At 40.1% G+C, this 26424-nt stretch overlaps 1 protein-coding gene across 2 annotated transcripts in view; it reads right to left on the bottom strand.

Moving 5' to 3' along the window:
- Nucleotides 1–26424, bottom strand: part of NELL2 (neural EGFL like 2) — a 240447-nt gene that overhangs the window by 148421 nt on the left and 65602 nt on the right. For both annotated transcript variants that reach the window (XM_038381970.2, XM_038381978.2), the window contains exons 6-9: nt 23591–23663; nt 23335–23417; nt 21044–21172; nt 19593–19695 (exon numbers count right to left, since the gene is read on the bottom strand). In XM_038381970.2, the coding sequence (XP_038237898.1) occupies nt 19593–19695; nt 21044–21172; nt 23335–23417; nt 23591–23663 (388 nt within the window). The remainder of the gene's footprint in view (nt 1–19592; nt 19696–21043; nt 21173–23334; nt 23418–23590; nt 23664–26424) is intronic.

Genomic DNA, 26424 nt, shown 5'->3' with positions numbered 1-26424 from the left:
CCCTGCACAAGGTTTATGCCCTACGTAAGTCCAATTTAAACCCTATTTGGAGGACTTAAGTGGTGCCTACCCTTTGTGCTGGCCTTTATCCCTGGGAATTTACACAGGGCTCCATTTCATCCTTTGTGAATTTCTATCTGTCTAATGACAAGTCACTATTAAGTTAATGTGTGCTTCCTTCTCTCATTTATCCCTGGCAGTGTTTCATACAGGCTCTTCTTTGCTCACTTCCTGAGTATATGATGCTTTGTCAGAGTAGCTAGTGAATAATGAACTTTTTCCATTATTATTCTATGCCATCTCCTTCAACAACTTAAAGTGATTCTAGACTTCAAGATGGAAAATTTGCTGCTAGCTCTTCAAGTTTCATAGATACTAAGGTCAGAAGGGACCATTCTGATCATCTAGTCCGACCTCCTGCGCAGCGCAGGCCACAGAATCTCATCCACCCACTCCTACGAAAAACCTCACCTATGTCTGAGCTATTGAAGTCCAAAAAGTTAATCATTGTTGAACAACAGTGGAAGTAGGCTTCAGCAACTTCAGTAGAGAAAATCTGATTTGAATTTCCTAAGGATCAGAAATTAAATACTATTTATAACTTGCTTCTGATTAGTTGCAAAATAGGAGAGTCTGTCTCCATTATTTTGAAAATGCAAAGTGATTGGTCTAGAGTATTTTTATGAACACCTGTAAGTATCTGCAATGCGAGCCATATCTAACAATGCTAATAGGCGGTTTAGTCACACTGATGATGTATCCATTAAAAATAATACAGATATCATTGCACAAATGTTTCTTATATTCTCATGGTCCTTGCCTACTATGGGGAAATTTTATAATTTATCTTGCCCACCTGTTCCTAAGCGAAGGCTCCTAAGCCATTCCTCTTACCCCCAAACTGAAGGCTCATCTAAGTATTCTTTGTGTCACCTTTCACAAACCAAAAAGGAGTTACACTGTTATCTGTAAAGCTGATGCTTGCAGAAATGTCAACTGGGCTGGCAGCCTAGAATGTACTGTTGGAACCAGCAAAGTGAAGACACATGGATCTGACAGATGAAGTGAAACTTTTACATTAGCAGCAGGATAGAGAGTTTGAGAGAGTTTGTAATTGTATGAAGCCAATTTGGAGATCACATGAAGTACAGTGAATGTGTGGCTGCCTGTAGTTAAACAGAGATCCAGGCTATCAATGACAGAAAAATAGTGGCTAAAGGTACCTGACTAATCAGATAGAAGTATAGCCAGCAAGAGGCAGAGGCAGAGCCAGATCATATTCCAGCAATATAGTGAGTCTATCTATGGTACTTATATAGCATCAACCACCACAGTATCTCTGTGCCACAGATTCCACAGACAAATATGCACACTGGAGTTGAAAGGACAGTAAGTTAGAGCTCACTAATATGGCAAAGTTTATTTATGTCAACAAATAAGCCTCTACTGAAACAGGATAAAAAGATCTTAAAAATAAAAGTAAGCCATGAAACATGTAAATACTTATAGCCTCCCTTTCAGTTAAAACATATTTTATTGAGACACGTCACAACAGTAAGAAAAGCCAACAGGAATATACCTGTCTCTCCAGCAAAGGGAAATAATTTTTGTGAAAACCTCCAAAGAAGCCTTCGGTGAAGGTGTGAGGCCTTGTAAGAGAAGTAACAATAGTTGTGCTATGGTAACCCGCAGTAACAGGTATAGTGTTATCTGAATTCAACACTATCAGAAGTGGGAGATTGAAAAGAATTCCTCCCACCACTTCACACACGCAGTGGTACTTCAAACTGTCAACTTGGGTAAATTGAGACAGTTCACATCAAGAGACTATTCCAATATCCTCATACAAAAAGACTGGTATGTGTAAGAGGTTCACAGCAACAGGAAAGGGGAACTATTTGCTTTTGAAAATGTTTGCATTATGTATTGTGGCACACTTTGTTTATCTAGCAACCATTCACAGTAAGAAATCACAGTACACTAACTCATCCTCTTTGTTCATTTCCTAAAAGCCTGATTCTACAGCCTTTATTCACAAAGAGTAGCAGTTACTAGATAGTGGGGAAATTTTAAAAATGTTCTGTTTTTTAAAAATTTCCCCTGAAAATTATGTTCTCAATGAAAAAAACAAAAAGGAAAAAAAATGCCATTCAAAAGTAGTTAACGGAAAAAAAATTTGCCTTTTGGTTTTTTTGCATTACCAAATATGTAAATAAAATTTTAATCAAAAGTTTTCTGTATACATTTTTATTTTAGCCAGAAAGCCCCATTTAAAAAAAAAAGTTATGACAAAACCTACTCTAATCAATGCTTGTACAATTAGTCCCACTGGGGATCTCTCAAACAAATGCCATTCAACATGAGCAAGAGTGGCCTGTAATGATTAAAATGCTCAGTGAAACATATCCTCTTCTGTGTTTTGTATAGCACCAAGAATACTGACAGCATTCAACAAATAATAAAACCTCAAAATTATATATGCTCCTCATATCTGTTGATAAGGCAGCACTAGCTCATACATTTTGCCTTTGCAGAAGAAAACACTATCTATATATAGAGAATTTGAAGAAAGCATTTGATATAATCTTCTCTGTAAAAACATTAGGTTGCTATTATTCACATGGCAACTATAATGTGAGTTTAAAACCTCATCCAAAAGATTGGATATTGACAGGCATGCATGACTCTGATTGCCTTTAGGAGATTATACCATATTGTACTTGCTCAAACAGTACTGGGATTTTTTTTTTGGCCTATAAAATGAGGATTTTGAAAGCTTGGGCATGGCTAATCAAATCAAAATGTCAATTGCCAAATACATTGCCTTGGTCATCCAATCCTCAAAGCAACTTTCACAGTTGAGCATTCAGACAATGAAATCCAATACCAAAGAAGAATGTTAGAGGCTACCAAGAGAAAAGAAACAATTAATTCCATTTTATAACTATTGCATTCTGGTATACATGCAAGGGCTCATGAATAATACAACAGCTAGCAAGACCAACTGATAGAGATATCATTACACTAATATTATTTCATGCATGCTTAAGTCCCACATGATGGAATTAGCCATTTTAATGGGGGAGACCCTCAAAAATAGCTGACTTGGTTGTACTTTATCAGCAGTGGCACTGAGTATTGGATCAGAGATTGACACCTACTGGCTGCAGGGGATTTTCTGGTTATTTCAATTCCAGCTACTCGCAGCAGGTATTGCTGAGGGGAATTGCAGAAGGAGCCAGTCATAAATATAAAGGGAAGAGTAACCACCTTTCTGTCCACAATGCTATAAAATCCCTCCTGGCTAGAGGCAAAACCCTTTCACCTGTAAAAGGTTAAGAAGCTAAGATAACCTCACTGGCACCTGACCAAAATGACCAATGAGGAGACAAGTTACTTTCAAAGCTGGAGTTGCGGGGAACAAAAGATCTGTCTGTCTGTGTGATGCTTTTGCCAGGAACAGATCAGGAATGCTCTTCATAACTCCTGTAAAAAGTTAGTAAGCAATCTAGCTAGAAATGTGTTAGATTTCCTTTTGTTAAATGGCTGGTAAAATAGGTAGTGCTGAATGGAATGTATATTCCTGTTTGTGTGTCTTTTTGTAACTTAAGGTTTTGCCAAGAGGGATTCTCTATGTTTTGAATCTGATTACCCTGTAAGGTATTTACCATCCTGATTTTACAGAGGTGATTCTTTTACTTTTTCTTTAATTAAAATTCTTCTTTTAAGAACCTGATTGTTTTTTCATTGTTCTTAAGATCCAAGAGTTTGGGTCTGTGTTCACCTATGCAAACTGGTGAGGATTTTTATCAAGCCTTCCCCAGGAAAGGGGGTGTAGGGCTTGGGGAGAAGACGTCTCCAAGTGGGCTCTTTCCCTGTTCTTTGTTTAACACGCTTGGTGGTGGCAGCATAGAGTTCAAAGACAAGGCAAAGTTTGTACCTTGAGGAAGCTTTTAACCTAAGCTGGTAAGAATAAGCTTAGGGGGTCTTTCATGCAGGTCCCCACATCTGTACTCTAGAGTTCAGAGTGGGGAAGGAACCTTGACAGAGCCTCTCTGGGGAATTTTGTGGATGGAGAAGTGGTGTAAAGGCAAAACAATAATGCACATCTCACTAGCATATCTTATCAGTTCCTCACTTGTTTAACACACAAACACATCATTTCAGGTAGGAAGCCTCCAATGCGAGAATTCATTAGCAATAGGAACAGTTTAAGGCAGCTATTAGGAGTAAGTGTTCAATTGAGTTGTGAAAGTAATAAAGGACTGCTTAAAAACTTGTATACTTTTTATTATTTTAAAGGGAAAGTATAAGATAAATAAAATAATGATAATGTCTCATCATTAAATTATTTAAAAGAAAAAGTTTTCTTCATTCTCATGTCTCAGCTGATGGTACAGAGACATGAAAATGATCACAAAGGATAAGCAACCCATAGAGAGAGGATGCAGCATCTTCTATACGGGTTATTTCCTTAGTAGGTGGTCTAGGAGGAAAACGCCCCCTAGAAGCCAATGAAAGTGCAATTGTTGGTGGCTGTTGGGACCTCTCCCCATGGGAGAAGGCATTCAATATATCGGGAAGCTATCAGAAAGGCTGGATTTAGGCACAGATTGGGTAGCACATCAAAAGTGGCGGCTAGGTCATGATTTCTCCAAAGCACTTTACCCATTGGCCTGCATGCAAAAGGAAATTGACTAGCACTTTGATCCCCCATCCCTATCTCTTCACCCCTTCTCTCTTTCCCCTATTTGAATTCCTTCCTTTTCTTCTCTCCCTCCCCTGAACTGAAACAACAAGAGTAATTGGCATGATCATAAATTCTGCAGACAACCCTACTGAATGTTCCTTAAGCAAATTGTAAGCATTACTTTAACAGAGAGTAGTTTTCCATTTAATTTTAGGAAGTCTTGTAAAACTGAAAACAAGGTAAACACTTGCTTTGTCAATCTTGATTAACAATTCAGTTATGCAAAAACTACTCAAATTAATTCTATATTCAATTTCAACATTCATTATCAAATAGCACATAAGCAAGAGGAAATCAAAATCAGGCACCACCAACAGAATCAGACTTTTAAAAAGAAAAAACATTATATAGGGTTTTATTTAGCTCTAATTCTAAGCCCCTAGTTCTAATGATTGCAAGAAGTTAGAAACCAGTGTTATTTAGAGTACTTTCCAAAATATTAGCTTTCTCCTGTCACTTCAGTACCCACAAATCACGTGTAAATGGTAAGCCAGTTGAGGATTTGAAATCCTTAAATGGGTAAAAGACATTGGGCCAGATCCTCACAAGCTGTATATTGGAGTAGTTCCAGTCTCCTAAGTAAAACTACACCTGTGTGCACCAGCTGAGAATCTGGCTCAACTACAAAAACACAAACTGGAATTAAAAAAAAAAAAGTCTGTTAATGACAATAATCCTTTTTCATTTGCAATGGTAGGCATATTTTGGTGGGCAATGCCTTATAGTCCCTGGTACTACAAACAATTACACATGTGCACCTTAGCTACATTAGTACTCCCATTGAGTTCAATGAGACCATTCACATATGTAAAGTTGAGCCTGTCTGCACTATAACTGGGGTTATAGTGTATGCTTGTCCATGGGAGAGTGGCACTACTTTTTCTTATTGATGTATGACAGCCAGCTTATTATTTTTCCCCAAAAAAATATATTTGTGCCCTCCTTTTCTCACTCTGAACTGCCTTTCTACAGAGGTCGAGATACACAAAGCATATTTTAACTGTGGTCTATTAACGTTAAACCTGCAGAAGACAGAAAGTACCATTTTCCAACCCCAACACTGAATATGTAAGTTGATGATTTTTACTCACTCTTCACAGTACAAGAGTCCATATTAGTTCATGGCTTTTGTTGCATTTTTACAAAACCTCAGGTGTGTGCCAAGGATTTATTCTGACCCTGGTAATATTTTGTCAAGCTATCAGTTGGATATTAGGACTTGCTGCACCACACATCGGAATCAAGGTTAGACAAAAGTGTTCACCAACCAAGTCTACACTGACGATGCTGCCTTGCTTGTGGAGAAGTCGGAGAATTTCAGTCCCGACCCTCCAAGCTCTCCCAGTTACAACCCCCATTATGGGGTTGAATGTCTCATGCCAGAAGATCAAGGTCTAGAATTTTGGAGCTGAGCCACCAAAACCCCTGGTTCAGGTGGGATTGAGTATCGTGGAGAGCACTGACAAGTTTATTTACCTAGGCTGCAAGCAGGTTCCAATGGTCACAGCAAACCAGACATTCTTTGATGAATATGTCTCACCATCTCCTGCGTGAAGTGCATGTCCTCCCTATGGATGCAAAAATGTCTTTGCACTGAGACAGAATTCAGGATCCATCAAACCTGTGTACTACCTATATTATTATATAGGTGAGAAACCTGGACCCTCTTACAGGCAGACTTGGAGCAGTTAGAGGCATTCCATATGCATGATCAGCAACTAATCCTGAGCATAAAGTAAATATTTGTCAATCTCTCAGAGATCTGCCCTTGCTTCAGTCACTCATTATATTCAAAAGCAGCATTGCATGCTCTTCAGTCATGTGGTCAGAATGGACAAAAATAGCCCCCAAGTCCAACCCTTCTTCTAATGCCAACAAGCATCTGTGCCCAAGTTCAACACTCTTCCTGGAGCTAGGTTATAATTCAAACAGTCTCACTCTCCTTAAATCAGGAGTCCACAGCCCTCCTCCTGGAGCTGGATTATAATTCAGGCCAGGTGCAGTCCTCCATCAACTTCTCTCAAACAGACTCTTTTTTACTCAGACCTGTCAGTTTGGAGAGGTCAGCAGTCCTCCTGGTGCTGCTAGACTCCATCATGCTGGAGAAAACAGCATATACGCTGCCCTCCTTCCCAGAGCTCCTCCTGATAGACTGGGCAGTGCCGTCCGTAGGCATACGCAGCATACACAGCTGCGTAGGGCACTCAAAAATTTGGGGCACCATTCCCCTCGCTGGCTGCAGCTGGAATCTCCCTGCCCCCAACCCCATTCCCTCCCTCCCTCGCTCCTCAGGCTCAGCTCCAGCCTCTGGCTCTGCTGCCCCAGCCCACGGGAGCCCAGAGCAGTGCAGCGGGTCACTGGCGGTGCGGTGACCGGGACCACCACCACCCAAAGCAGAGTCCCTCCCTGGATCCTGCCTGCCTGCACCGCTCGATCTCCAGCAGGGGCCAGGCCGGGCCAGGCCAGGAGGAGCGAAACTTCCATAGGAGTCAGCAGGGGGTAGGGGAGTGGGGGGAAGGAGAACTGGGCTGAGTGGGGGCGGGAGGGAGAGGGAGACTTAAAGTGACAGTGCGCTCACCGTCTCTCACACTGTCTCCAACACGCACTGTCTCTCTCACACAGACTGGCTGTCACCCCCACATACACTCTGCCTCTCACAAGTCACAGTCCCCCAGTACAGATTGTCATACACACAGCCTCCCAACACACAGCCACACGCACACTGGCTCTCTGTCGGGCTCTCCCTCTCTCTCTCACCCACCCATCCACACACACACTATTGTTGTTATTACTGCTTGGTACTTCCTGTCAAAATGTTTGTGGTGAGCCAGGAGTGGCAAGGGGGCTGCAGGAGGGCCGTGGGCTCTGGCAAGATGCAGCCCCCATGTGACAGCGTGAAGCCTGCCTTGAGCCACTGCCGCGGCTGTGTATGAAGCTTGGTATGTGTCAGCAATGGGGTGAGGAGGTTCTGGGGGTCCTGGGTGGTGGCTGTGACCCCTTGACACACTGGGATCAGCGGCGCTGGCTGGGAACCGCCTTCAGTAGAGCATAGGGGCATCAGTTTAATAATACTGTGTTGGGCCCCATAAATCCTAAGGGTGGCCAGGAGTCTGGAACAGAGGGGAGCCTTGCTCACCCTGCACTCCAAAGCTCCTGGTCACGGGCTCTTAGAGGAATGGTAGCATGAGTCCAATTCCCCTCCTTCCCAAAGCACTAATTGAGACCACTCCCTGGGATCACTTTCTCCCTCCCAGTATCTGCCTCTGTCCCTTCCTAGGGCTTGTGTATATCCAAACTCCCAAAACTTTAAAGGACCATGCCATGAAATAGGAGGTTGGCTGACTCCTACTACCTTTAAAGGGATAGACCACTCCTGTAAAAAGGTCCTGGCATAGTTTGAGGCTCCAACATGCTACCACAATATCAATATGACAAATACAAATATTGTTCAAATGAACCCATTTGTCCTTGAATGACATTTTTCAACTTAAAGACCTGATGAGACATCAGTTTGGTTCCAGATCAACCCTGGAATGCTGAATGTTGCTTTCTGAAAGCTACAAATCTGTGTATTTGTTTTGCAATATGACCTTCAGTCTCCAGAACAAGGAATAAGCAGAAAGCCTTCATTCTTCAAGGGTGAGGAACTCTTCTTTTTCTTTAAACGTTTTTATTTAAAAAATAAAGCATCTTGAGCTATGTTCAAATACACTTAGACAAGATTAGACTAGAAAAATATGAAGTTTTACGAAAAAAGAAGGAAGGGCAGGGCTTTTGCAACCTACGATCAATTGTCAGCAAGAGGGAAGACTGAATGGGATTAAATTTAAACAGCCCTGGTAAAAAGCTTTCCACCCACATGAGAGAAAAAAATGTTGTGTACCACATAACAAACATTTAAGAGCAAGGGAACAGAAACCAGGGGGGTTATTTTTATTTATTTGCTCATGCTTTTAAGACTCAGTCCTGCAGTTTTTACTCAGGCAAAAAACTCCATATGACATGGCACATCACCACAGGGACACATCCTACTGGCTGCCTTAGGAATTAGCTCCACCAGTGGTGCCTCTTTTGGTGGTGCCTCTCCTGACATTGTCTTTCTGTAGACCCGTGTCACTCCAAGGAACCTCAGTGTCCTCTTCTTAGCTCCAGCCATGTCACCAACTGTGTTTTCCCCTTGCAGGGGTGGGTATCACTGTCCTTAATCTAGCCACTTCCCCAGTGGCTGGTGGAGGGGACCCAGACCCACCCACTACTCCAGATCCCAGCCTAGGGACTCTATAGATGGCAGCCTCCTGCTACATCTCTAATTTCTCTACACACTGCTACAATTCCTTGGGCCTCTTCCCCACAGCATCAGTACCTTCTTCGCAGTCACTTCAGGGCCTTCAGCTGTCCCATCTCAGTAGACAGCCAGGAGTTCCCTCTTGGTCCCCTGATCCCTGCTAGCAGCTGCTCTGTCCAAGATACTTAAGTTCTCTCAGCCCCCCTGAGACACAGTCCTCACTCCCTGAGTGCCTAGCAGCCACTGACTACCTCTGGCCCTGCAGCTCCTTTTATATGAGGCCTCTGGGCCCTGATTGGCTGCTCCTTTCAGCCTCTCTCTCATTGGCTGTTTCCCTTGTAGCCTCTCTAGGCTCTGTGAAGGACTCGCCTCCATTGCTCCACAGTAGGACAGGGCAGAGATAATCCCTTCTATAGCTGTGTGGGGTGATCACCCCATCAGACTCCCACGGAATAATGTTCAAGGATTCATGTCAGAAACATAGACAGAGAGCTAGGCTTAACCATGTGGAATGGATAGAAGGAAGATTTGTGTGATGCTCTGTATCCCAAAACAACACCTTGGCACCCCTATATTTACCACGGTCATATACTTATGATACGTTTGCACAAAGTGTGCCTTCTGAGGTATCATTTTAAAAGTCTTGATCTGTTGAACATTAATATCTTGTTGGATTACATACGCTATAATTGTATGCAAAGTTATGAAGTTTTGCTATGTGTATGTTACTGAAATATGTTGTAAGATTGGAAACACCTACAACCAGCCTTCCAGGTACAACAATAGAGAAGCCAGACAGCGTGAATGGCCCATTAAGGGGAATCCACGCTACCAAGGACTATCCCAGGATCTGTATACAATGAAGACTTCTCAGAGGTCGCACAGACAATGGACACTGCTTGACTCACCTCATAGCAAAAGATCTTTTCAGCAAGCTGGAAGAACCTATAAAAGAGGGGAAGTGACTTCATCATTTGTCCTCACTCTCCTCACAACTCAACACCTGGGAACACGTCTGGAGAACAAACACTTTAAATGGGGGAGGTTGTCACAGGCTGGAAAGGAGAATCCCAGCTTGTGTATTAAGGAACTATACCATCAGGGTGAGACTGCTTGATTCAAATCCCGTCTAGTTTACAGAACTCAGATTGTGATTTTACTTTTTTTTTTTTTTTTTTTTTTTTTTTTTAAGGTAACGAGCTTTGATCTGTACACTTACTACTTATAATCATTTAAAATCTATATTTTTGTAGTTAATAAATCTTTTTCACATTTTACCTAAAACAGTGAGTTTTGGTTGAAGTGCAAAGGGAAGCGCTAGTGCATGTCCTCTCCACACTGAAGGAGGGGCGGACTGGGTAATAAAATTACACTGGTCAGGTTTCTGACCAGGGCAAGACAGTACAGCTCTGGAGTCCTAGTCTGGGGAGTTCTGGGGAATTGGCTGAAGCCTCTCTATCATTGGTTCATGAGTGGCTGGCAAAAGAATTCATGTAACTCAGTTGGGTATGTCCCTGCCGTGGATGTCTGTGTAAGTGCAGTACCTGGAGGGGTTTAAAGCTTGCCATAGCATCACAGTGTGAGAGGGAATCCAGGTTGGTAAGAGAGGGCTCAGCTATACCCCAGCTTCAGGTTTCACCCCGGGGCACCTGTCACAATTTGGCAGGGTATTGTAATGACAGGAAAGAATGATTGGAAACTAGCATGTGATTCTTTTATTAACCAATAACACTTATTAACCCAAAACTCAATAACATGAGAAGTTTTTGAATATGCATCCTTCCCTGACTAACAACTCTGTATATATGGAGGTAAAGACCTAATGGCAATCTTTAAGTCTATAATGATTTTTATAATTTTATGATTTCCTACCCTGGTTAAAGGCCTGCAACTGTATAGCGCAGCATACTGTATGCAAAAGTTGACATTACCTCTGTGTTTTGTAACAAAGTTCCTGCTCTACCTTGGTGGGTCTTGCGCTTATTGGCAGATTTGCTCACCTTGGAGATTCACAGCAGCCCTCAGCATGGCCATTTTTCTGAATTCACAGTCCAGGTCAACGCCTTCTGTGTCTGACCAGGAGTTGGGAAGATTTGGGGGGAACCCGGGCCCACCCTCTACTCCAGGTTCCAGCTCAGGGCCCTATGGAATGCAGCTGTCTAGAGTGCCTCCTGGAACAGCTGTGCAACAGCTACAACTCCCTGGGTACTTCCCCATGGCCTCCTCCCAACACCTTCTTTATCCTCGCCATAGGACCTTCTGCCTGGTGTCTGATAATGCTTGTACACCTCAGTCCTCCAACAGTCCATGTTCTCACTCTCAGCTCCTAGTGCCTCTTGCTCCCAGCTCCTCACACACACACCACAAACTGAAGTGAGCTCCTTTTTAAAACCCAGGTGCCCTGATTAGCCTGCCTTAATTGATTCTAGCAGCTTCTTGATTGGCTGCAGGTGTTCTAATCAGCCTGTCTTAATGATCTCCAGAAGGTTCCTGATTGTTCTGGAACCTTCCCTGTTCCCTTACCCAGGGAAAAGGGACCTACTTAGCCTGGGGCTAATATATCTGCCTTCTATTACTCTCCTATAGCCATCTGGCCCGACCCTGTCACAGTTTATATTAGGAATTGACTTTCTGCTGATTTAGATGTACAAAGGATTCATTCAAAGTCATTTCTGTGGATAGAACAGCGCAGAGCACCTTGATAACACAACCTACCATTCTATAAGTCTGTAAAATCGAATTAATAGAGGATGCTACAATTTCAGGAATGCATGGAAGTAATCTGCTCAAAACTAGAACAAACATCTGCAAGTAGAAATCTGTCTTTGTTATGGGGGCAAACCTGAATATAAAATGTCAGACACAAAACATAAATCTGAGAAAGGGAAATGCGAGCCTAATTTAAAAGAGGCAGCTTAAGGAACTGAAGCTAGAGTTTAGATGACTTTCTCAAGGGAGAGATGATATAGGGTGAATCAAAGTAGTTCATCATTCCCTACCTACAGAGAGTGCAAAAAATTCCACTTGCTACAATAATAAGTATTTGGGTGCCTTTTTACAGAACAAGGTAGAAAAAAATCATTTTCAGGTTCAGAACAGGGTAGGAACTTCCCCTGCTAACAGACATCAAGGTTTTCATCCCCGTTTTATTACATCAGGCAATGATGCCCATTGTAGCATAGTTTTAATGCCAAGATAGATACACAAGTAGGATACAGCAATCACCACAAGCCAGCTATGAAAATTTACCAGCCCTGGCACAAAATCTTCTCACTTTATCCCCCCATTTGCCATGATGATTGACAATGTAAAACAAAAACAAAACAAAAAAAATCAGTAAATGATATTTTGATATTTGATTCATCCATTAAGAAAAGCTATGTTTAACAAAAAAAATTTGAGAGTTTCACAAAATTCCACCTATTCAATAACTGCCTAAAATGCAATTTGGGAAACCAGAATTAAAAATTTCAATACAGTCTACTCTTTCCAAGATGGAAAGAGGCAGTGGAGGGTTACTGCCAGAATTATCACTAGAAGCTCAAACTTATAATCAAAATTTATGCAAACACATTTTCCAGATAAACAAGTAGTAAATTTGATAGAAACAGTATATAAAAGAAAATTCTAGTCAGCTATTTTAAGCTGTTGCATAATTTTCTACACAAGTGGATAGCACTTTCCTCTTAATGCAAATAAATACAGAAGGCAAGAAAAAAAGGACACATCAAAATGACTTCTAAACGGTTAGAGGTGCAGAATAACGATGAGAGAAGAAATTTGGGAATTATTGTAGCCTTCAGCCCAATGCCCAATTGCAATGAAAAAAGCAAATATGGTGGCAGTGTACATCAGATAGGTCTTGAGAGTTTTTAAGTACAGGGTAGGAAGACAAAGATCATTTTGAAGGGAACAGACACAAATAGAACTGAGGAATGTGTGACAGGATTGTCACTAAATGTCCTAATCGTGTTATAGGTTTAAGTTTTTATATAATTACAAGCGCGTGTCATATGTTCTAAAGTTGCCTCAGTTAGAATTTCGGGATGCCTTATTAGACTGTTCATATAATGAGATGTAGGATAATAAAGCAATGACAAAATGTCTGACCTGTGAAAAGAGCCCCATCTAATTCAAATGTAAGAAATCTTGGATTCCTTACTAAACTCATCATTAGATGCTCCTGGCAGTATTGTTTATATCAGTATCTTTTTTAGAAAAATTATATTATTCTTTGTTTAACCCTATGTTACCCATTTTCCCACTTAATTTTTCAACCTTCTCTTATAATGTCATATGAGTAAGATCACACTCTTATGTTTTATTTTTCAATTTAATTTTATGCTCCCCATTCCTTCTATTTTTAGGAGCTGTTGGGCCACTGAACATATGGCTCTTTTGACCATGACACCTTGCCTTTTTGCAGTACCTCCCCTTCTATGCTCCTCTCCCTTCCTCCAAGATCACCCTGTCCAGTGTAGCAGTTCTACCATCAAAAAGGCCTAAGACTGCCATTGTGCTCTCTTTTTTTTTGCACAAAGTACTTAGCTCCCACCGAGTCCTAAATCTCTTTTGACAGTCTAGCCCATCAGATGCTGTGATGTGCTCTCATGCTGCACTTCGCTATTCCTTTGTGACCTTAATGGATCTTTTCAAGCCTTTCAGTTCTTGGGTTTTCAGGTACAACTAGACTCGTCCTTTATAAGAGCACACAGTCCTCTACAGATCACTGTTGCTGGTATCACAGGCATTGTACTCCAAAATACAAGCTTTCAAGCATGTGCTAGAATATCTAGTACAGGTTTCTGAATTGGCCATGCACTCCCTGAAATAGAACTTAAAAAAAAAATCAAATAGGACAAGTGTAGAGTGCCTTTAGCTCATTACCAGCAAGAATGAGCATCTTGAAATCACACACACACACACACACACACAAAATGTGATTTTCCTGCATATAGAGTGAACCATATTTTTCTTACTACTTACAAGATGACAACTATTGAAGTATAAGTAGTGACATACTGGAAAGATTGGAACACTATCGAAATGCCTATTCCCAGTAGTATGAATGCCAAAATATTCATATCTAACATATGTTCGATTTTATTTGCACTGGAAATAAAAAAAATAATTTGCTGCAGGGATTTTATATTTTGTGAACTCCCTGGTGAGAATGTAATGAAAAGGAAAGGAAAAGAGCTAAAGTTCTACACAGGAATAGGTTATAAGGGAAAAAGATGCCTATAGCTACTTTTCAATGTGAAAATATTTTAAATTCTCTAATGGTAATATTACCAATATTGTATTTCAGTTTGTTCTTAACACATAGGATTGCTGTACATGAATGCAAAGATATTTTAACGAATAGCAATATGCTTAAATTTACTTTATTTTATCATTCATTCCTTAGGCAGACAAAGAGACTAAAATTAGGTTACTTACCATTAACTGGAATTCTCCTAATACAGTGATACATTGCCCCCAGATCTACAGTCTTCCAGTTGAGTGCCATTCTGTGCAGATCCCCCATAACCATTAAAAAACAATTATCCAAGGAGGGAGCCACACACTCTGATGCATGAAAGCTTATAGAGAGGCACAATGCATTTACTTGTTCAGTTCATGCTTGTTCAGGACTCAGACTCTGAATAAAAGGGGACAGAGGAACGAGGAAGGGAGAGCTGGAGTGTGTGGAAGCAATCTATTCTGAAAATTCCAGTAACTGTAAGTAAATTATGTTTTAGTTTCCAGAAAGTTACCTTCACGGTACAGGAGACTAGCAATGGGTTTCCTTCTCAGGAGGAAACTGTTGAGTAGCTAGTAGATGAGAGACTGTAGCATTGCTTTCCTGATGCAAGCAACTCATCTATTTTATAAATTCAAAAAGTAGTGCTCATTGAAGGCATAAGCCAAGCCCCAAGTGGTCCCCTAAAGTGTTTGGCAATGGAAAAAAAACATGATTGATGCAAAATATAGAAGTTGCTACTGCCCTAGATTAATAAACCATGCCAGAATCTTAAAACAAGCAAATCAAAGCAAGAATGGAGGAGTTAGGGTCATATGCTTCTTTATACCTTCATTTTCCATGCCAGCCTAAGCACATAGGACTTGAGCCAAAACCCACTGAAATCCAGTGGCATCTTTCTATTCACTTTAATAGACTTTGGGTCAGTTGCATATTAGACACTCAGTACCTTTTTAGCGTAATTGAATTTTAAAGGCTCCAACAAACATTTGTGAAAAATCATGGGGACAGTTACATGAAGATGAATAAATATTGAGGACCAAGTTCTATTTTCAAGTTACACCCCTGTAAATCTGGAGTAACTCCATTGATTTCACGGATCAACATAGATGCAGCAATATTTTCCCTCAAAATTTGTTTTTAGTAATTTGTACTATTCCTAAATTAAGAACAATTTCATTTTGCTTGAGACACTAAAACTCAAGACACAATATTGCAGAATACTAGTACAACCTGGGTAAATATCCAGTAGAGTATGTTGTGACAGTGTAATTCATCTCTGTGGGACAACCTGGTACATAAGGCATTTATTTCTGTCATTATCTCATAGTACTATCATTGTATGTTATTCAAAGGCTTGAGGAATCAGGTCACGTGAGCCATTTCAGAACAGGTTATCTAGAGAGCTAACGCTGTAGGGACAATACTGTCCCAAAATGCTAAGTAGCATTCAGAAAGTATGCACACCAAAAGCAGGAGTCCACCATAAACGCTAGAGTGTTCCATTGAACAATCTAGCGACTGTTATGTCTAGCACTCTTTTGCTGATACTTTGAAAGTACTGTGTTCAACCTCTCCGCTTTTTCAGAAACCCATACCAGAACAGTAGAATTTCTTCTCTGTTTACATTGGTATCTTAAAAGGACAAGTATAAAGATTTATGACTGAAGAGCAGCTGATCCTCTGCAATGGTTGAAAAGCTTAAAGTCCATGACTTTCTACAACATTCATATTTTGTAAAACCCACAACATTTGAATGACTGTAGCATCACCACCAGAGAAACAATAGACCAGAAAACAAACATTTGACCCAGTGCAGTTTCTCCATATTTTTGATCTATTCACTGTCTCACCCATGGCCTGATCCAAGACCTACTGCAGTCCCTCAAAAGACCACTGGTGCTATTTCATCAGAACTAGAGCTGTTTTTAGAGTTGGTAAAGTGTCCACAAAATGAAACCAATTTAATGAAAATTTTCAGCAAGATTTCATGCATTTAATTCTTCATGAATTGGAAGTTTAAGAAAAACTGAAAAGCTGCTTTTATTGAAAAATCCAAACTTGTACATTTTAAAAAGTGTTCCCAAAGAAGAAGCCTCACCTGCCTCCTTTCCACAGAGCTATGTGGCCTAATAGGTTAAGTACAGGGCTGGTCCTAAATTCCCACCTCTTCTACTGACAAGGCTAAGCAATATTTTTGCACACAAATAGCATTTTAGAAACATTTAGTTGTGAGATAGGTACATTTCTTTTCACTATTAGAGAGATGACATAGCCAAGATTACACAGCAATTAATGTCAGAACCCTGTAACTCCCAGTTCTATTCCTCTCCATCAGATTCCCCACTTGAGTCACTGAAATACTTCACAAACCTGTAAAACACTTAGAAACCTGTCATCTTAAATCCTGTACATCTCCAGACTTCAGGTATGTCAGGTAGCATTAAGCCAAATCCTGGCCCCTGCTCACACCCCTTGTACAGTTCCAGTAGGTCATAAGGGATGAAAAACTATGCTGATGAAGTAGTGGATGGAGGAACCCTGCCTGGTGTGTGACAGAATGGGAGGCAAGGCTGCCATAGGTGCCCTCCTCCACTCCCCCATAGAAACAAAACAAAGGCACTCCACTCTTGTCCTTCCCACCACCACATGACCAAGCACAGTGACTACAGGGCACTAGAGCTTCAGTAACCTCCAGGCACAAGTTGAAGGTGCAAGAAAGAAACAGGGACACAGTCTACTTAGCATTTGCATGAACTGCCAACACCAAAAGCAACTCCACAAAGCATGCCTGTGAAGCAAATACATATTCCATAGGTGTCCTTACCCTCCCTCCCTATTCCCTGGGGTTTACCATCACCAGGAATAATCTGACCTCTGGCACTCTGACTTGTTCAGTTTTATGATGATTAAGGTCACAAACTAAGCACAAGGATTTCATCCAACTTTGATATACAATAAGTTCCATGATATCATTTTTCTTGTGGTACTGTTTCATAAAGCAATGTAAGTGTTAATATTACTTTACTTTTCCCTGTACGTATAAAAATTTCTCTTGATGAAGATTATCAACTTAAAATAAAGATTAATTAATAAAAAGGAAATTTTAAAAAGTGAAAATGAGAATACAGAGAACAAAATGGAACCTATAGTCATACGTTCATATCCCCAGAGCCTACATTTCTGCCTTTCATGAAATAAATTGAAAAATGAATTATTAACTTTAAAAACCAACAGGAAATAAGGGATCATTTTATGCTCTGACCATTTATTTCTGCTACTTTATTAGAAATTGTGTGTGTGTGTGTGTGTGTATTTGGATGACACACTGACTGAACAACGGAATTAATGGTGCAAGAGACGCTGGATTAACAACATGGGAAAATGAAGTCATCCATTATATTAAATACACACAAAAAGGTAATGATGGTGCAAGTTTTATCATATTGTGGTACCAATGCATTTCAACCATTATCAAAAGGTCCCACTTTCTGTAAGGGAGGCCGAGTGTTCATCATGCCCATTCCGCTCTTGCCCTCTTTGCTGAGCCTGCCAACAAAAATACCAACTGTGATGAAGACACTTGTCCATAGGAGATCAACAACTCATTTCAGATATTGTAGCTGACCAAATGGATTTCAAACGTCTTTCAGTCTCTATCGACATGGGCAAAATTTGAAATAGTGACTTAGAGTTGACAAGTCTTATATCATATTACCAATTCCCTGAGTCATCTATTCCTCACAGAAATTCTATGTTCCTGTTAAAAAGTATATTTGAATTCCAATTTCCTCTCAATTAGATTTAATCTACTAGAATAAGGTAACAAGGCTTCATAAAATGGGATGGTCTTTGTGTAACTTCTAACAAAATTAAATATAAATGAACTGTGCAAGTAAAATCAATGGAGTACAAAATGTCTTCTTGAATTTTCCTTACAACACGTCATTCTAATCAGCTGTGAGTTCTTGCATACTGGGTAAGAAAAAATTACATCCAACATCACACAGGACACCCTCAAAAATTCTAGAACAAAGAAATACATGCACAATTTAATGCACAGAAGCTTAAGAAAAAGGTTCTGCCATTGCTTAGTATAACCAAATACCATATATGTGTCCACCATGGATCATAATTAACCTCAAGTACTATATCAGCCCTCCCATGGATTTGATTAACTTAAAAATTCTCCTCCACAATCATGACTGCAATCAGCCCCAAAATACAGTGAAACCACATGCAAATCCCTATCTTAAGTGATCACTTTAAATTATCCCCATGCAGTATCCAGTAGATTTTTGTATGACCTTTTGTGAAAGAACATCTCTAGCTATTGATTTTTTCTGGTCTCTCGGGTGGTTGTTTAAGCCAAGATCTACTGTTTCCTTAATTGCAGAACAAGATCCATAAAGCAGATCACTATTTCTAATGCCTTAATGTTATTTTGGAAGTATATTCTTCTAGACTGAAAAGCGAGTTCAAGGCACAAATATTCTGAGCATTTTTTCTCTCAGGTGCTTGGATGACTGGTTCTTGCTCAAATAACTATCGTCATATGTGGGGTCAGGAGGGATTTTCCTCCAGGTCAGATTGGCTTGACACTGGGGGGGTTTCACCTTCCTCATAGTGTGTGGGTCACTTGCCAGGATTATCTGGGTATGTCCCATTTAATCATTTTCCTGGGGGGCCTTGGGCACAGGTGCACCTCAGTCTGTCCTAGTTTCTGTCTGTGGTACATAATAATCTAGTCTCCTGTGGGTCTCATTTACTTTGGTCTCATTTCCATTGTTAGGTTTAGTGTGTGTGTGCCGGATGGTACTGGCGGCCTGTGATATACGGAAGGTCAGATTAGAAGATCTGATGGTCCCTTCTGGCCTTAAACTCTATGACCTGATGTATCTGCATGTCCAGCCAGCCAACCAATCAAATAAGACTGCATTCAAAGATGGGGATAGTGGTGACTAAGGCTTGTTGACACAATTTTTGTCAACTTTCTTTTTAATGGAAAATAAGGTTTTTGTTTACATGAAAATTTTCACAGAAAATGTCTGCTTTTTTTGAAATGTTTTGATTTTTTGCCAGAAAACTGAAACCTCCAAAACCAACATTTTTTGGCTGAAAACTGAAAAAATGTCAGTAGCTAAAAAATTTGCTGTTTTCCAACAAAGTTGAAATTTTCCACAAAAGACCCCAAACAAACCATTTTGCAACCAGCTCTGTTGGTGACATCTCTATTGAAAGATACATACATCTTCCTTTCAGATTTCAAAAATACTAATTGACAGAAAGAAGCACCACACAATAAAACTTACATTGGCATTCTTTACAGCACTTGCCATCCACATATGCAGGAGCAGAATTCAGTAGGCAATCAGAAAATGGGCAAATCAGTGCTTCACATTGCACAGTACCATTCTGGGAAGAAAAAAAAAAGGTGTTTTAATATAAAGTTTTTGTGAAATACATGAATTTAAAAGTTGTTTCTTAAATGTGAAAAACTCCTCAGCAATACCAAATTAAGTCATATTTACAATGTTTCTCTTAATTATTAGTATAAAGAAAGATTCAAACCTAGGTCTTTAAAATATTATTACTCCAAGTAGGCTTTTTATGAGTCTGATGTGATCATTAAGATGAAAACAGTTTTGCTTGGTAAAAAGAAATCTTAAATCATTTGGAGCATAGACATTCTGCCAATCAATTGCAAATTGGTAGATTAGTGTGAAGTATAAAAGCCTCATAGAACAATACTGTGCCTTCCAATTTTCACATGAAAGACTGCATTCATTTTAAAAAAAGATAATATCATCATAGCTGTATGAAAAATCTGAGACAAAAACATACCGTGCATTTAACACGATCTCAATCACAGGCATTTTATCTGATTATATCAGACTCTGTTTGTTACTGGTAGTTCCTTCTACTTACAACTTCTACTACCTAACAATAAACTGTTAAAAATTGAACTGGTAATTTTCCCCCCAGAAATTTGTGGAACAAAAAGACAATAAGCCTAAGAAAAAAAGTTCAAGGTATTAAAGACTGCAGCACATCTATCTAGGGCTTTTGGGCCTACTCCAAAATGCACTGCAGTCAATGGAAGTCTTTCCATTGATTTCTAATGGGTTTTGGATCAGGCATTTAATGAGAGTTTTAAAATGGATGTGCATTAACCAAGACATTATAATTTGGTACTTGCAAAGATACATGCAATTAATTCTGGAATTTTGGTACCCGAGGGGATCTTTCATCCACCTTAAAACAAATCCTTTTTTATTTGTGGTATAATAGGACATGCATACAGCACTGACATTTTACATTTTATTACATGTTGATCAAATGTAACCAAAGGAGACTTAATGGAATCAGGCACAAAGGGTCCATTAAATCATCTGCTAAGAACCAAGCTGTATTTATAGTATAAGAAAGAACCAGGGAATTAATTATCCAGAGAAAGAGTCTGTAATACAGTACTTGGGAAAAACTTGATGAGTAAATATATTGCTTCAAGTATAGTTCTTACTTTACCTAGCATCCTCCTAGGCATGCAAGAAAATGGGGCAAAACTACATATACTGGTCCTGCTGAAAAAATATATAAAACATTTTTAATACACTGTGTTTCTTAGAAAACAGGTTTGCTAGCACTTGATTGTTGCTACCTTGAGGAAACTGTGAAAGTTTCATCATTATATTGTTTCATTAAAACTGTAAATAAAGAGGACACTAGGGTCCCTGAGTTTCTGCTCAAATTGTAGCCATACCATGCAAGTGCAGTTCTTACAGCCATCTGTCCAGGATTCAAATTCTCTGTAGGTGGTGCCCTTCACGGTGCAGGTCCTTTCACAATAGCACTGATCCAATTTATTCATCCTCTGCTCAGCCCGGGACAGCTGTACACGTTTCACAAAGGTAAGTTATTACATTGGTAAACAATGTAACTAATGATCTAACTGCCCTCTACCATCCAGGATTGCAGAGTGAAAAAGAACATGTGTGAAAATGCAGTCAGATGAGGACTAAGTGGTTATTGTGAAATATTAAATGATTAAGTGTTCAGCCATTAGAGCAGAAAAATTGGAAGCTGAGACATGCTGCTGCTAACTTTACCTAATGATATCATGGGACTATGGATGTGAGTCAGGCAAAAAGGATCTGGCCAGAGGCTTATCTTTATACTCTGTGAAGCATCCATTTTGCAATATCCAAACTACTTGCAGGTAATTATCAGATCACATGCAGAACACATGAACTTGAGAGATGGGGAGGCAAGAGTTCTTGTTAATTGCGGCAAAGCTCACATTTTACATGTATAACACTTATTCCTGCACTTGAACCAGGATGCGTGACGTTGCACCCCAGAATGCTTTATAGAAATATGCTTATGAATGTAAATATGACATAACTGGAATGTGTTTTATGCTAGGTATGCCATGTAACATATCTTTGCAAAGGTTATGTTCTACTGCATGTATTCATCCTATTCGTATACATGTATCATTTTTATATCTGAAGTTATAAGTGTTGGCTCTATGCTTGTGTTTAAAGTGTTTGCTGTAGAAAGCACCTAAGACAGATTTGGTCAACTTAGTGTGAAGAGGTTATTCAAGTAATTGGGAGTACTTGGCTAACAATGGACCTTGATAGACGCCAATCCACGTTTGAGCTTTCCTGATGTGGGCAATGGCATCAGCCTGTAGACAACTGAGACATGCCTGGACATGTGACTTGCCCCTATGACTCCAAAACTCCATCTTGTAGCTGTGATTCTACACAGGGGAAGAGAGGGGTTTCTACCTACAAGAGAGAGACTATATAAGCCCCTAGAAACCCCACCATTTTGTCTTCAGCTGGCTCAAAAAATAGCATCTTCACCCCAAACAGATGCCTAAAAGAAACTGGAACAAAGGACAGTAACTATAGAGGTGTGAGTTATTGCTGGATCCAGACTAGGAGAAAGTCTAGTCTGCAAAAGAAGCTTATTGGAACATCTCTGAGGGTGAGTTTTATCTGCATTTAGTTTCTTACTGTATTAGGCTTAGACTTGTGTGTTTTTGTTTTATTTTGCTTGGTAATTCACTTTGTTCTGTCTGTTATTACTTGGAACCACTTAAATCCTATTTTTTATATTTAATAAAATCACTTTTTCACTTATTAATTAACCCAGAGCAAGTACTAATACCATGGAGAACAAACAGCTGTACATATCTCTCTATCAGTGTTATAGAGGGCGAACAATTTATGAGTTTACCCTGTATAAGCTTTATACAGAGTAAAATGGATTTATTTGGGGTTTGGATCCCATTGGGAGTTGGGTATCTGGGTGTTGGAGCACTTCTGGGTGGGAGACAGGAGCACTTCTTAAGCTGTTTTCAGTTAAGCCTGCAGCTTTTGGGGGATGTGGTTCAGACCTGGGTCTGTGTTGGCAGCAGGCTGGCGTGTCTGGCACAACCAGACAAGGTACTGAAGTCCCAGGCTGCCAGGGAAAATGGGCTCCGAAGTAGTCTCAGCACATCAAGTAGCAGTTTCTAAGATGGTTTCTGTGATCCAACCTGTCACACCCAGTATCAAACAAGTGTGCCAATAGCACTGCTACAGACATTTAAAGCACTGGCCTTTTTTAAACAATGGTATAAACTGATGTATGCCCATTGTTAATTGGGTATGTTTTTGATGTGATCATCAGATAGTAGATGTAGATACTGCTTGAAAGTCCTCAGCCCCAGTACTCTTATATTTTTGATCTGTTTTTTGAACAGCTCAGGTTTAGAAAAGTCTTAAACCAAAAAAATCCTGCTGCAACAAGCACTGTAAACATGGTAACCTGTTTCATTCCAGTTTTACTGAATCCTTAGTCTGACAGATAGAGTTTGCATATTTGTAAACCCTTGTCCAGGAATTTTGATGCTATTTATTATGAAAATAGTACAATTCCATGAAAACATTGAAATGTAAGAAAGCTCTTTGAGCGGAACATCTGTATTTTTTGAGAGAGATCTGAATTGAAGCCTGAAAATTCCCTATGCCCCACACGATGTCGCTGAGTAACTGTTACCTTAGCTGATGTTTTGGCTAAAATGTCCTGCAGCTCCATGATTTTCTGTACAAGTCCATGGAAGTCATTACAAGTTGGGCAGGCTGGAATTACAAACACTACATTTGTCAAATTGTATATACAATAGGTTCAATCTATACAAGTCACAGCTGACAACCAATATATTGGAGCTCAAGGTTTTAAGAGAGCTTGCAGGACAAAAAATGAAGCAAGAAGCACACCTTTGATTCTATGGTGTAAGAACTAATAGACTTACTGCGATTAAGATCTGGGCACTGAGAAATAAATCCTTGAGGCATGACAAGTAGTTGCACATCTTGCATTATGCCCTGTGTGCAAGTACGGATAGAAAAGAAAGAAGAGCGTGCATTATTTTTACTATCAAAATAATATGCCACAGCAATGTTCACCACATAAAACATTAGAGCTCACACAGAAAAACTGCATGAAAAGAAAAACTGCATGAAAAAACCCACTATTTATGAATACAGTACTTCTTATTTGCATCCACTGTGGTGATAGGAGAGCAAAGATAAGTAAAATAGATAGCTGTACATGTTGTGACAAAGCTCTGTCCTTGCCTCTGTGGGTCCCGCGTTTCCTGGTGGATTTCGCTAGCCTCAGAGGCTCACTGTGACCCTCCACGTAACCCTTCTCTCTCTAGAGACAAGGGTCACAGTCTACTGAGCCATTTTCATCATAAGCCAGTGAGGGAAGTGAGGAGAAGTTATCCTTCCTTGCACAGTCTCTGTTGTCTCCCAGTCTCAGTGATTAATCAGGGGGCAAAGGTGGGGGGGGGGGAAATCCCGGGCCCACCCTGTACTCCGGGCTCAAGCTCAGGGACCCTAACAGTATCAGCTATGGTAGCTGACCTTTTAGAAACATAACATGTACAATTCCCTGGGCTACTTCCCCCACAGCAGCCCTCACTTCCTCAAGCTCCACTTCACCCTTACCTCAGGGCCTCCTTCCTTGTGCCTGATATGGTGTGTACTACTCAGCCTCTCAAACCGCGCAACTTCTTTCCACAGCTCCTGACATGCACACCCACCTGACTAACTGGGAGGCTTTTAACTAGTTTCAGCCAGCCCCTGATTGGCTTCAGGTGTCCCAATCAACCTAGCCCTCTCCCTGCCTTCTGGAAAGTTCTTAATTGGCCCCAGGTGTCTTAATTGACCTGGAGCAGCTGCCATTTCACTTATCCTGGTACCAGGGATTTGTTTAGCCTGAAGCTAATATATCTATCTCCCACTACTTTTCCATAGCCATCTGGCCTTGCCCCGTCACAATGTATGCACATACTGAACCATTTTTAAAGGCATATGATTAAATGTCAAGATGTAATTAAATGATAAGTGTCTGGTTGTTTTGAATTCATTGTTATTTTTAGTTACCCAGTGAAGAAAAGCTTGAAAATGACCTTTAAAGCAACTGAAAAAATAATTTCCAGTTTCAGGGTCTTTGAAACACTGTTTTAAATAAAATGCAAATTTTCACTGAACTACTGTTGTCAAACAGAAGTGAAGATTAAAAAAATTTGAGTCAGTCATGAAAAACAGATTCAGACAGGCATTTCATGATTTTGATATGGATCTTTTCATACAGCATACCTAATTCAGAGAAGCAACATATCTATTACACAGCTACAGAGGAGCATGTTGACAATTTAGGAGAACAGTACGTTTAGCATGGAATTCAAATATGCCAGCTAGAAATGACCCGTTTCACCCAGAAAGACAGATCACATGTTTACAGCCAGAATTCACATACATCCTTAGTCGTTAAGATATAATTAGCAGCCACTTTGCTACTCTCCTACAACAAAGGCCAAACAGCAATTTAGAAATGAACTATCCTATCTCACACACTGCAGATGTCCCTTTCATCTACCCTTCCTTCCATGACTTACACTGATCTTCAGAACTCATTCTTAAAAGAAATGCAATGAACTAGCAATGAATTTCAAAAGGATTTATAGCGCTATGAAGAAAAGGTATCAAAACATTGTGGGCTCAATCCTAATTAAAGGCCAAATCCCCACACTGATTCAGCGGGAGCAAGTTTAGGTTCAAAACCAAATAAAACCCTAGACCAGGATTTTCACAAGAGAGTCATGATTTTGGGAGCCTCACTTTTTGGCTATCCAATGTGAGACACCTTAAAAGGGCCTGATTTTCAGAAAGTGCTGGGAATATACCTTCAGAAAACCAGGCCCCTAGGCACCCAAACCCACTAGTCATTTATTAAAATCTTGGGCTACAAGTCTGAAGAGATTTACAGTCCACAACACTATGTTCAATACTTTTGTTTTCAGTTTAACCATTTGTAATATCATATATTGAACAACCAATAAGATCAATGTATTTTGGACGGGTTGGTGCTACGATTCCTTGCTGAATTTCATTTAATTTGGCTTTTCTCAGTAATAAAAAATTCTCGTGGTATTTTGACTCCTCTAGATTTTCTTGACAAACAACTAAAATAAACCAAAGAGCAACTACAAATGGTGTCTCTCATTTTACACCTTGATGTGTGTGCATGTTCCATCACAGTCCCAGACATTTCAGAAAAAGGATGAGTGTCATGTAAAGTAAGGCTTGAAAAGACAGAAATAAATACATTAATCTAAAAACAGTATTAGTCATAAGCAAATACAGCAAATTAAATGAGTTTTGGAGCAGTATAAGCAATTATGGAAGGGCTCACTCACCCTTGGAGCAACCCCTTGAGTCAGTGCAGGCTGTTGCCACTATGTTTGGCTCCAGCACCCCCTGCTGACCCCCGGTCTTGTGGCTGAGCCCTCCGGCCACAACAGCTAAATTCAGACCCCTTCTGGGGTATCATAAACAAGTCCTCACAAAATCCAAACAAAACTGAATAGTTCTCCTACCCTCTTGGGCTACTGTGGTCTTTTCTTCTCTACTTACAAATCCTATCTCAAGGCTTCCCTTGCAGAAGCCTACATTGCCCCATCATGTCCCCATTCTCTCTGTCTATGTAACCTAACCCTGGGCTTCGCTCAGCCAGAGAAACTGGTCTTCTCTGCTGTCTCTCCCCACAAGTAGCTCCTTCAGTCTACTTATTATTACT

Source organism: Dermochelys coriacea, chromosome 1 (assembly GCF_009764565.3).
Source record: "Dermochelys coriacea isolate rDerCor1 chromosome 1, rDerCor1.pri.v4, whole genome shotgun sequence".
Lineage (NCBI taxonomy): Eukaryota > Metazoa > Chordata > Testudines > Dermochelyidae > Dermochelys > Dermochelys coriacea.
The sequence above is the reverse complement of the archived record's forward strand: the minus strand, read 5'-3'. Positions and strand labels throughout refer to the sequence as shown.